This window comes from Hylaeus volcanicus, chromosome 5 (assembly GCF_026283585.1).
Source record: "Hylaeus volcanicus isolate JK05 chromosome 5, UHH_iyHylVolc1.0_haploid, whole genome shotgun sequence".
NCBI classification, from domain to species: domain Eukaryota; kingdom Metazoa; phylum Arthropoda; class Insecta; order Hymenoptera; family Colletidae; genus Hylaeus; species Hylaeus volcanicus.
This window is the reverse complement of record NC_071980.1, coordinates 28,697,954-28,711,105: the sequence shown is the minus strand read 5'-3', so window position 1 is coordinate 28,711,105 and position 13,152 is coordinate 28,697,954. Positions and strand designations below refer to the sequence as shown.

At 42.6% G+C, this 13,152-nt stretch overlaps 2 protein-coding genes across 3 annotated transcripts in view; both read left to right on the top strand.

The window, feature by feature from the left end:
- The first annotated feature begins 28 nt into the window (after positions 1 to 28).
- LOC128877076 (protein mothers against dpp) lies at positions 29 to 2,370 on the top strand. The gene is made up of 3 exons (XM_054124049.1): positions 29 to 303; positions 615 to 1,927; positions 2,007 to 2,370. The coding sequence occupies exons 2-3, from the start codon at positions 681 to 683 to the stop codon at positions 2,164 to 2,166; spliced, it is 1,407 nt and encodes a 468-aa protein (XP_053980024.1). The 5' UTR covers positions 29 to 303; positions 615 to 680; the 3' UTR covers positions 2,167 to 2,370.
- Positions 2,371 to 5,903: 3,533 nt separating this feature from the next.
- Positions 5,904 to 13,152, top strand: part of LOC128877071 (uncharacterized) — a 26,913-nt gene continuing 19,664 nt past the window's right edge. Inside the window, exons 1-2 of one of the 2 annotated variants that reach the window (XM_054124041.1) lie at positions 5,904 to 5,936; positions 6,582 to 6,686. In XM_054124041.1, coding sequence (XP_053980016.1) covers positions 5,919 to 5,936; positions 6,582 to 6,686 — 123 coding nt within the window. In that variant the 5' untranslated portion in view covers positions 5,904 to 5,918. Of the gene's footprint in view, positions 5,937 to 6,581; positions 6,687 to 11,174; positions 11,398 to 13,152 lie in introns of those variants that run through there. The other variant, XM_054124043.1, reaches the window with a different exon arrangement.

Sequence of the window (13,152 nt, the reverse complement as noted above, 5' to 3'; positions counted from 1 at the left end):
TGCAAATACCCTGACCGCCACGGAAACGAGATTGAAAGACGGAGAGAAGATAAGGTGGAAGAGAGAGATAGAAAGATTATGAACGCTGCTAGTGGCTATACTGTATTAGAAGAAAATTTGCTTAGATGTTTATCGTGTTCGTAGAACTGTTGTCATTAGGAATACGATAAAGTCAAGGTGTGGAATCGATAAATTTACGGATATTTTTATTTGATTGCGATGGCGAGAGGTTGGCGTCAAGAATGTGGTAACAGGAGTGGGAGATTGTAGTAAAAACAATGCTGGATCGCTAGGCAATTCTACGTAAGTATATATGCAATTCATTTCTAGTTAATTATAATTTCTCTCGTGTATCCTCTCGAAACACATTTTTCCGATATGTTACTGCTACAATTTCGTATCCTATAAACTCTGCGAGGAGCGTTTTAGAAACGTCTAACCTCACATGTAACGCAATATTTGTTTCTTTACTCTAGCAGCATTACCAATACATTCGTATTCCGTATCGAACGTAGATAGTAAGAAAGATACAAGAGTTATTTGTAACGCAATTACATTAGGAAATTCTAAAAATTTTAAAACCAGGAAACTTGATGGACTCTATTGAATTACAGGTTGTTTAGGAACAAAGGTACCATAAGAACAGCATAAGATAGCTTATATATTACAGTATTTTTAACATGGATGATGAAGAAGGATCGTCAAGCTCTGGACCTATGTCTTCGTTGAACAGTTTATTTTCGTTTACTAGTCCCGCTGTAAAAAAGTTGCTCGGTTGGAAACAGGGCGACGAAGAGGAAAAATGGGCGGAAAAGGCAGTGGATTCGTTAGTAAAAAAGTTAAAAAAACGAAAAGGTGCAATAGAAGAATTAGAACATGCTTTAAGTTGTCCAGGCACACCTAGCAAATGTGTAACGATTCCAAGAAGTTTAGATGGTAGACTGCAAGTTTCACATCGTAAGGGTTTACCACATGTAATTTATTGTCGAGTATGGAGATGGCCAGATTTGCAGTCACACCACGAATTGAAACCATTGGAGTTGTGTCAGTACCCTTTCTCTGCAAAACAAAAAGAAGTTTGCATTAATCCGTACCATTATAAAAGAGTGGAGAGTCCAGTACTACCACCAGTTTTGGTTCCTAGGCATTCAGAATATGCTCCAGGACATTCGTTGTTACCATTTCAACAAATAGCGGAACCAACAATGCCGCATAACGTATCTTATTCTTCCAGTGGATTCAATGCTGGATCCACTGGTGGTGTAAATCCAACTTCGCCTATGTCTTCTGTTGGATCTGTTCCAAGTCCAGGAAGTACAACATCGCCAAATCCGCAAAGTCCTTATGGTACTAATGGATTGCCGGAAACTCCACCTCCGGCGTATTCTCCACCCGAAGATGGTTCGCAACCTGGACAGTCGCCACCACCTGATCCAGTAGCAATGGATACAAGCGGAACATCCGAAGTAGCTCCAGTGTGTTACCAAGAACCGCCTTATTGGGCTTCTATCGCGTATTACGAATTAAATTGTAGAGTGGGTGAAGTTTTTCATTGCCATTCTCACTCTGTTATCGTAGATGGTTTCACAAATCCAAGCAACAACTCTGACCGTTTTTGTCTTGGACAGTTGTCTAATGTTAATCGAAATTCTACTATTGAAAACACAAGAAGGCATATAGGCAAAGGAGTACATCTGTATTATGTAGGCGGCGAAGTGTACGCGGAATGCCTCTCCGATTCTGCTATATTTGTGCAATCTAGAAATTGTAATCATCATCATGGGTTTCATCCTAGTACAGTTTGTAAGATTCCACCGGGATGTTCATTGAAGATATTTAATAACCAAGAATTTGCCCAACTACTGTCGCAAAGCGTGAATCACGGTTTTGAAGCTGTCTATGAATTAACGAAAATGTGTACTATAAGGTAAAATTTATATCGACTTGTAAAATTAATAGTTAGGGTTGCAAATAAACCATATATAAACATATTATATTTGTTGCAGAATGTCCTTTGTTAAAGGATGGGGTGCGGAGTATCATCGTCAAGACGTTACGTCGACTCCGTGCTGGATCGAGGCACACTTACACGGACCCTTACAGTGGTTGGATAAAGTGTTGACGCAAATGGGTTCTCCTCATAATGCTATAAGTTCTGTGTCATAATTTGTGTTTCGTGTTTAATTGCAAGGAGAAAAAAAAAATAGTGAAATGTAGAAAAAAACCTGATGATTCAAGAGCAGTTTTTAATATTATATAGTGCGATATTAATGTAGACATTATGAGAAATTTAAGGAAAAGTAATAAGAGTGGTAAGGGAAGGAATGCTGTCGCGATGCGAGACTTACCTTACGGTAAGTAACAGAGAAAGTTGATAATATAATTCTTGTGAAAATAAAGGATTGCAAAAGTCAATAAGTATTGAATGTGATCCTTGGTATAGAGATTCGAGAGATCGCAATGTACACGTAAAAGTTGTGCAACTTTTGGCTGTTATACAGGGAGAGGATTATAGTTAAAAATATGTGAAGAATCATATTTTTCAAATCTATTCGACTACTCCTAATACTTTATTTTGTATGGAAAATTATTGTGGAAATATTTGCCAATGCTATATCGCGAATGCTTTGTTAAATTGTTTCGAGATTTCTACGATTGTATTTGGACAAATCAACCGATATAGAAGAAAAAATTGATTACCAGTCGATAGAGACAAATGATTCAGATTTTAACGACATAATATTATAATGTTCACAATTTTAAACACGATACGCGTGCTTTTAAAGCATCTGATTTATGCCTAAACAAGCCTTAGACTATTCAAATTTATTACTATAAAGAGTATAATCTAAGGATAATTATGTTCGATTTGACTAATAGAAATGCAATTAATATTTCAATATAGACATCAGATGCTGATCTCACGTTGACGTTTGAAAGTTAACTGCATCCGATGACGTATTGGAATATTAACTTTGACAATGCGTATAAAGAATATTTTTTGTGCAACGTTCCCTAACATTCGTGTAATGTAAGCCTTTGGATGTAGCCTTATAAGAAACTAATGTGACAACTAACATAGAGTCGTCTACTTGCTATTCGTCAGATATGAGTGTAATATAAGAATTAAATATTAGCTTTGCACTTTTCAGAAGTGTTTGCAAATTTCAAAGATTAACAGAAGATTCTGTACATATAAAGAATATACTAATTATATGGCGTCGCGTGCAATTGAAATAATTGGTGTTATACTTGGTACAAAACGATGAAAATTTTACGAGTAGAATTCTGAAAAGTGCCAAAATCGTATGTATGTGGCTCCTTTTATTTAAGCTGTCGAACCACGTTGAAAGTTTCACATAGAATATTGTACGCGAGAATTGCGTGTCACATACATTCGGTAACGAGCTAGAAAGGTCATATGAATATTTAGCTCGTATTCAACTATATCGAAAATATTTCATATTACTTGAAAATTATTACGCATGGATGATTTGTTATAAATAATGGTCTTAACTGTATTTTCTTATGTACTTATGACGGAACATTAGTTTCGCCATATATATATAGTTACTCGCAAACACCGACTTCCTGTTTAATTTTGCATAAAAATACACAGGAATTACCGATTAAGCACAAATTTGAGTTATTCTATCAAAGGGGAATACCTGTGGCACAATGTATATTCAAATGATCTTCTGGCTTGCTGATAAATTTATAACTATTCATCGAATTACTTTTATATATATCTTATGTATATTTCAATTATAAGTCCGAAGAAGGTATACAGATTATATAACGCTATCTAAGAGTGCTTGAAAAATTGTGGAACAAAAGTCACTGCCGCTTGCTGTTACTTATTTGTCGATGTACCTAGCTGTGATTCTTTGCTACCAAATTTTGCAAATTGCGTGTGGGTGATCAACGATGATAAATGTTTTTGCTCCATCGGATTAATGAATGTAACGAGACTTCAGATCCACCGATGCAAGCCGTACAAGGAAATATGACAATAACCCATTATGAGAAACATACGATGACCTTATACACGATGAATAAAAATATTCATTCAGAAGAATATTTATCGTTCCACTTACCATTTATTCGTGATCATCTGTGAAATCTATTCAGCTAAAAAGAGAAAAATATTTTTCACCAAGAACTCTGTAGATTGTAATTGATATTTATAAAGTCTTTAAACGTGTACATCGATCGAGGTAGATGTGAATTAATGTTTTAGGTATGCCGAGCTTGTCGCACTCGTAACGAGCACAAATGCTTTATCGCAAGATGTATGTATGAGTAGTTACATACCTATGTAATACCTATACTTGGAGATTTTACTCTTGGTTGGTATCTTTCTTGATTTCTTTGTTAACGAAAACACCGTGTATCGCGAATCTCGTTTCCAATTCACCGGATATTGCTTCTTAATTAATATTTTTTTAGACTATTATATGAGAGAAAGCCTAGTTAACATTATTTAAGCGTAAAGAACATTAAATAACTATAACGTTGACTTATACGATATATATTACTTATATATATATATGTGCCTTGGATGCTTTTTATACTGTATACACGCCTTATAATATAGTATGTAACGACGCAAATGGATATATTGTTTGCCAAATAGCGTTAAAACGTTTTCGATGTGTTGCAACATTACGTGTAAAATCTGTCTTCTACGTATAGTTCTGAATTTTAAATGTAGAAATATATCTAAAAATATAATGATTTCGCAGAGAACGACGTATATGTATATATATATGAATGTATATGAATCGACTATTTAGAAACGGTGATTTGGAGAGAGATTCGGGATCATTTTAGATGTCAGTCAGTGTAAATAAATTTTTTTAGCTGTAAAAAAACAAGTACATCTTCAGAATTCATTCCACGTAATATATCGTTCAGACTCGATAATCGCGGGCCTTTTTCTTCGCTGTTTCCTTTGCGTTTTTTTTGGGGCCCCCCCCCCCCCATAAAAGTATCGCTCACTGTGCATATTATTCGAGACGACGACGATAAGAGGCGTAGCTGCCCGTCGCGATCCAGAAGTACGATATCGTATGACATAATTTTAGTTGTAAAATTATAAAGATCGTCAACGAAGGACTCGAGATAATACGACGAAACGCGTCGAGAAACGCATTCCTCTTCTTATCCGTGGCGATGCTTATCGTTCGAACATGTATGTAAAACTGCTGATACCGTTGATTACGATCAGTGGTAGAACAGATTAGTAACAGTTTCTCGAAGGAATCAAAATCGCGATATCGTACAGCTTTACTATCGTTACAAGATAACGAAAATCGTTAAGAAGGGTATTTTGAATAGATTAGAATATATCGTATGGTGTACTCTCGTTTTCTCCGCCTGTCTCTCGAAACGAAACGATCGACCCTTTGCTCGATGACGTTAGAAACCTTCATTCTCTGCTACTGTATCTGCATTTCTGGTAATCACTGTGTTGTGCAGCTACCGAGTATAAATAAAGAATATTTCCTATCTGTGTATCTATGTCCAATGAAAAAAAAAGAAAAAAAAACAACAACACTGTAGTTTCACTGACTCGAAAGTTGATCAACGTACGTACACGCATGAAATATCCACGATATCCTCAATTATTCCTGACGTTTTCTTATAATTTAACGTTTCCACGTTTTAACGGTAAGCGGTTAACGAAGAAAGTCAAGGATCCTGCCGATCGATATATCTCGGATTCGAATGGCGCGTTACCATAGGTCGACATCTACTCGAAAATCATTGGTCTGTTTACGAGAAACATTTACCGGGATTCGTCGTTCCGTAAACTGCGTTTCGAAGTATAAACGGATGATTTTTTTTTTGTTCTCTGTGTTTGCCTGTCCATGCCGTCATGCCGGTATCGTGCGGCGATACGCGCTACAATCAACATGGACGAGTCCTACTGGGTAAGTTCGCATCGACGTATTTATCGTGCCACGAATCACGCGTTTATCTTTGTCAAATATATCGCGAGAAAAATTGTTCGACTGGTCGACGAGTTGTTTTCAAAATTCGCGGATAAAAAAGACCAAATGGAGGTACAGATCAAATGGATTTTCAGACGTATATTATTAAAAAATTCGAGTCCTGCGAATGGAAATTTGTTCGAGTCGATTCCTCCCCTTCCGGAATGAAATTCCGAATAGAAAGGGAGATCGGCGTTGCTCGCACGGGGACGACTCGATACTAAGAGTAAAGGGAGAGAGGTCGAGGAGTCGGTGGATATTCGCGGAGTGATTCTCGGTGGTGGCGCTCCGGTTGGTCGTTTCCATCTCCACGTCGTCATCCAACCTCGAGGCTCGAGCGCTGTCTCCGTCACTGGCAATTCCACCCCCTTCTCCCTTTCCGCGGGTAGCGACGCCTCCGCGCGGCGCCGATCAATAACGTCGTTCTCGGCGACGCCGGCGTCGGGAGCGTCGCTGCGTGGAGGCATCCGCAAGCGATCGACGTGTCGCCACGAATGTTGTACACGGTCGCGATCGAAAAGGAGCGTCGCGCGGGGTAAAAAACGACTGGGGCATGCGACCTCACCATTTATCGCCGTTTTCCAGAACGCGACTTATGTCAAGGGATCGCACCCGGATCGTTCGCCCCCGGGATCAGAGTGTTTCGGATCGGAGGAACCTTTAGGACCCACCCACGACGAGATGGCCAAGGTGAGTTTCGGTCAAAATAAATCTAATCGCGAGTTCATCGGTTCGCGCGACCGTAACGCGCGATACACGTTCCCTTACGACGAAACGTTTACTCGTCTCCGACCGATCGTTAATTATTATGCGCGAGAAACGCGTTATCGACACTCTCTGTCAACAACTGTTGCTGATTCCTGTCGATGTATATTTTACACATTTCTAATCCTACGACACCGCGGTCGGTTCCGATCGTTCACGGAAAACGTACTTCCCTCCCTGTTTCGAACTCTTAACTCCGACTCTGTTTGTTCGATCGCGCGAAAATTAACAACGACCGATGATTCAATCGATACACCGTAATAGATGGTTTCGGTTTTTGTTTCGATTTTCTGCGTACAGAATCGTAGAGCGATTTTGATTTCTCGAGGAAGAGGAACACGGTTTCTGGGATTCTCGACTTTCGACGATCGAACTCATCGATGAAAAAGATAGGAATTTTGACAGAACGTAAAGAAACAAATCGTATTCGCGCGTATCGAATTGTAAGTGCCAGGTGCCTAGCGCGGCCTCGCTTTTGTTTACTTTTTCGTTTGTCAACGTTTCGCGAAGGGAGGATAAAGTTTCGACTCGACGAGGAATCGAGTTATAGGGACGATACTCTTGTTTAGGCCGATCGCACACGGACGCAACCGATCGGTTTCAAACCGCTCTGAAACTAATTGAAACTAGTTTGTTTTAACTACTAATTCGGTAGGTAGAACAAAGAGCGCAAACGGTTTGCAACACTAATTTCAAATCGGTTGCGCCCGTGTGCGTTCGGCCTGTCTGACCGAAATCTATCCGGAAGTCGACTACTGTGCAGTGATCGTGGTCTGTCGCGGTAGAAAAAGCAGTTTGATACCGTCACGATCAGCCCGGGACTGCGGTACATAGTCAACTCGGACGATGGCGTATTCGGAAACGAGTGCACATCGCGATTACAACGGGACGAGACAGATACTTTTGCGTTCTCGTACCATACAATCGACTTATCTCTCGGTTATCCGGCCGAGTAAGTTGTTGAAAAGTCGAGTGTAATCAAATTCGACTCTGTGACATGATCGCGGTCCACTGCTCGATCTTGATGTACCTACGATCACCGCGCTCGGGCTTATTGTTAGAACGAGCGGAAATGAATTTATAAATATACCGCGATACACGTGGGATAAATGGTCTCTAATTTTAGCGAATGGAAGAGCGTGCAGATACGGGCTTATCGATAGATTCGAGAACCGAGGTTCAGACTCGAAGCTATACGCGCACAAGCATGCGGCGCTCGAAACGGTCCGAGTAAGAGTTCCACTGTCGATGTCGGTTGGGTACGAAACGTTGAAAACCGCAAAACACTTATTTATCCGCACTAGTGCAGAAACTGTGACGATCAGATACGAACGTTTATTTGCGGATTCGAGAAATTTCCTGACAGTAACCTATTTTATAAATGAAACGTTCAGCGTTATCTCGATCGGACGGTACCGGTTAATGTTTCGACAGAGGGTACGATAAGTGTTTCGTTTCTTTCTGGTCGATTCCGTCGAACGTCGATTCCGGCACGATGCGGAATACCTGCATACGTGTCACGTTCGTCCGATGCACGTACGTTTGTGTCAGCTATGCCGCGGAGTTTTTGTGATCGATGAACATGAACAGGCACATACGTGCCTCGTATGGTCGACGTGCTGTCGGTTCCTGTTATATATATCGAACCAAACTACTCGCGGAAATCGAAACAATTATCAGAGAAGCTTGCTCTCTGATAATTGAAGAAGAAGAAGCGAGAAGCGAGACCTAGACGCGAGAAAGGTTGATAAAGCTACGTTTTCATCGGTGCAAAAAAGATTGCAATCGTCAATTTTTCATATATCGTGCGAACGTAATCGGCCGCGTCGATCTCGCGACTATCGCGTAATAACAGAATCGTCGAACGCGACGGGCATAGAGGAGAAGAGACACGCGAACTGGTTGTAAAAGCGGCGTTCGCCGACTTGACCCATTATCCGGAGACGGTGCTTTCTTCGTAAAATTTTCACCGTGTTTAACGGTCCTTCGGAGACGTGCTCGTTCGCACGAAACCGGTACATGTGCAAACAGACCATTTCTAACGCGCGCGGACTGCGAAATGCGAATTAGGGAGTCGCGTTTCGAACGCGTTCGAATCGAAATCGGTCCGTACTCTCGAACGTCGCGGCGTTACGTTTAGACTCTCGATCGCCGAAACGAATTCAATTATCGAGAATTCTTATCGAGGGCGTTTCGATCATCTTCACGCGGTCCTACGATGCTGTGTCTGCAATTTGTCGAAGTTACGTTTAGACTCTCGATTACCGGAACGAATTCAATTATCGAGAATTCTTATCGAGGGCGTTTCGATCATCTTCACGCGGTTCTACGATGCTGTGTCTGCGATTTGTTGGACAACTGCATCCAACGGTGTCCGAGCAGACCTATATATATATACGATATGTATATATAATAGTTGGCACGAAAACACGTCGAATTGCGGCCAACCGTATTATATTTCTGTCTAGGAGAGAGTGCTCGTAGATGATATCGGGGTGGCTGAACCGATAACGATCGTCGAGGCTCTTTTTATTCCCGTTTCGCATTTTAATATTTCGCGTTTCCTGTAATTCGTTATCACTCCAGAAATAGATAATAATCAAGAGCAGGTAACGTTTTTTGGTCGTTTCGCGGTCTCGATTTGTCCTCCTCGATTTATCCTAGCGTCGACTCGCTATTAATAATCGGTCCGCGTAATCGCGAATGGTAACGCGACTGCGACGATTTTGCTACGACGGACGATCCCTCGACTACGTGCTCGTCGCGTACGTAGCACGTACTCGCGCGTACACACGTGCGCCGTTGCATGAAAACGTAGCGAGTTGGCCAGTCGGCGCGTCGAGGTTAAGGAGAGGCCTTTCAAGGTCTTCGGGAATTTTTACGTGGCGGAAAGTAGGAACGGATGTGTATAAAGGTCGACGAGGACCGGTCGCGTAGCTATAGAACGATTTCGATCCTGAAATCGATCGAGTCCGGCACAAAGAGATCGTTCGGTGACGTTGCAAGCCAACCGAGGATCGATCCGATGATTGGCCCTCCGTGACCCACAGCATGTTTGTCTTTTGATAAAATGGTACGAAAGACAGAAATGGTACAGAAGCGACCAGAAAGAAACGAAACACTTATTGTACCCTCTGTCGAAACATTAACCGGTACCGTCCGATCGAGATAACGCTGAACGTTTCATTTATAAAATAGGTTACTGTTAGGAAATTTCTTGAATCCGCAAATAAAATTAACAAAAAAGCTGTACTAAACAGATTGTTTGTTAGTCGCGTTATTGGTTCGAAACCGATACGTATCGACAGCGGGATTACATCACGGATAAAACAATTAGATAACGGCCACGGTACTTTGAAGAGTCGTTACCAAAGGAATTACGCATTATTTCGTCTAGGTGGCGTCGGAATCAGGTTACAGGTGTTTTATTTTAGGTGAGTGAGAACGATGGCCTCGTATTGCACCACTAAGTGTTTACGTTTACGTTTTCCTTGATCGTCGGAACTCGAATCTTGTCCAAATTACCGGCTGTATCGATAATTCGCGACGGCGAACTTTTATTGGACCGGGAATTTAGTCTTTCGGGAACTCGGTTATTATTAAATAAACGTAAGAGAAGAAAACGCAAGAAACTTTATACAACAAAAAATTTTAAACAACTTTTTATATCGAGTTAAAGTGATTTCTTTTTCACCCAAAGAACTCGTACTTCTTTTTTGTCAAAACTTGCAGTAATTTCACGTTTCACAATTTTTGCGGGTTTTTCTCAGTTCGCATAGAAGAAAAATGTATGGAAAATGAAAATCTCTTTTGGTTTTTTGTTTTTTGCGTCGACCCAGAATTACGACCTGCATCTTTCCCGCCAATAGGAGGTTTTAATCGCGAGATGCTCTACAAACGTGCGTCGCAGTCGACTCAATTTCAATATTTCTTGTCGAAAAAATTTCTACAGACTACTCGGATATGTATGAAAATGCGATAAAAAGTTCGATGGAATTAATTATTTTTTTCCATCCTAAAAAAATTCACGAAAAACCACTTTTTTTAGACGTTCAAATACAGGATACCCCCTTAACCAATCCCGTATAATCCAATATTATTAATCGCGAAAAGGTAGACGATTAACGCGAGACGGTGTGCGTCGTTGGGTACACGGTCCGCATCGCGCGGTCCGTGCGTACATACGGATTCACGGGCCGGTGAACGCAGAAACCGTGTGTTTCTAAAGAATAGTAATCGTCGTTACACGAAGTGTCAGTCTGGTGCGTTCGGCCGCTCGCGGAGGTCCGTAGTTCGTACGTGGACGAGAAGGTGTACACTGTACACGCGTGTTCGTCGGCAGCGTGTGGGTGCACGGATGCTCGGTGGTGGAATAGGTAGTACCAGGCCAGGGGATCGGCGAGCGAATCCGGAACGTTTCATTGTCGTACACGCGGCGGGCGCATCGCGATCGTACCGCTCGCTATCGATCCGCGGCTCTCTCGGGTTCCTTTCTACGCGGCTGGGAAAACCTTTCCCGCATTTTCCCGGCGCTGGAAAATTTCCCGAATCGACGGGAACGCGGCCGCACGACGCGGTGGATCGACCGAGTCAACGGATGGGGTGAATCCGTCTCGTCTCGTGGCTCGGGGCTGCGGTGAGCGGATTGTCGAATTTTGTTTGGTATCGGTGCGCGATCGACTGTACCCGTGCGCGTTTTTACGCGACAAGGGAAAGTGGTGGGTCGAATCATGAGGCGGGAAAAGTGACGCGAAGAGGAACGGTGATCAGCCGATCGCGAACCGAAGGCCTCTGTTTCGCAAGGTGTACACGTGTAGCGTAAATTGTTCCTCGATATCGCGAAAACGTTGCGAAACGTACGAACCTAATTATTATCCACCTTTCGTCGACTGTACGATCGTCTTTCGTTTTTCTACAATCGTCTTACGTGCGAATAATGTTATCAGAGGTGGCCGCGAAGAAGTTGGCGACGCGGTTCGAACGTTCCGATCTCGTAAAACTCGCAGCTAGGTACGCGCGAACGTTGCAAGTCGCGATGCAACGTCACCGTTGAGAGCGTGTTTCTACGACGCGCGCGTATCACGGCCAGACCTTCGACGTTAATCTTATCGGCGAGCTGTTACGCGTCGGTTCGAACGTTACAATTGGGAACCGGCCTCGCACCGTGGACTTAGACCGGCCCGAGATCCCGTTGTCGTCCAGCGCACAGGTGCGGCAATTAATTCTATTCGAATAACGACAATCCGGAATTACGTAGCCGCGGGATCATAACACGCGTCACGTGTGCTTGCCGCTTGCGCGGTCGCGCGCAGCGGATCGAGTAAATTGCTGCTCGACGTTGCCAAACGGTGTCCGCGACTCTTGCCGCCTGCGGAATTACGAAAAACCTCGATTATTTCCTTATTTTCTAACTGCGTGTTAGGTTTATCTTTTTTTAACCGAGGGGGTTTATTTGACGCGAAGAAACGAACCGATGACATCGCCGCTGCTTCGCGTACGAATAACCGATTTACGTGTGAACTCTGAAACGATGTTGCCTTTTAGAAAGTGTTTCTGGTTTTAGAAAGCGTTCCCAGTACTTTTCAATCTTAACGCTGATTTCGCTGATCGGGAAGGACGACACGGTGCAACGAACGTAGTTTCGTTTGAGGAGCAAAAATGGTTACCGATGCCGACGGTGCGATACCGTGTCCCCTTCCATCCGAGGTTTCGCCGTGATTCCGTTAGAGCGAGAAAAATCTAGACGAATGTGCTCCCAATTAACACAGTTGCCCTGTCTCGCGTGGAAAGAGAGATAACGACCTGGGTAGGCGGCTCGAATTGGCGCGAATTAAAGCTTAATGGAATCAAGTTATGCTCGGGTCTGGCCTTTGCCCGTCATCGCGACGAGTCGCGTCGATTTCGATTCGCGCCACGTTTTCGCGTCGGTAAAATTGCGAAGAGCTGTTGCGATATTATAACAGGCGTCGTTCGTCTCGTCGATATCTCTCCAGCGACCCGTTCGACCCTGACATTTTCCTAGATCGATGCCGACCGTTTGGCGGATATCGATCGATTTCGAACGCTTACGGCTGGTGAATCGCAAACGTACGACGTACAGTCTTGGAAAAACCTAGTGCGTCACGTATGCGGATTGCGATGGAGTCAAAGGGTCTAATGCAGTGGTTCTTGATCCCTACCGAGCTCGCGACCATAAGCAAAATGTGGAAGATACGCGACGATCACCTTCGGGATGCTTTTCTCTCGATGGACAATGTATTAGAGGGACCGGAAAGCAATGGCGTTTTTTAACCGACTTCGAAAAGGAGGAGGTTACTCAATTCGACATGTATATATATATATATAAAAACGAGAAAAATATATATATATATATTTCGGAACGTTCGAACCG

Coding starts and splice junctions, on each gene's coding strand:
- LOC128877076 (XM_054124049.1), top strand. CDS start 681: ATGGATGATGAAGAAGGATCGTCAAGCTCTGGACCTATGTCTTCGTTG. Junction 1,928..2,006: donor ACGAAAATGTGTACTATAAG/GTAAAATTTATA, acceptor TATTTGTTGCAG/AATGTCCTTTGTTAAAGGAT.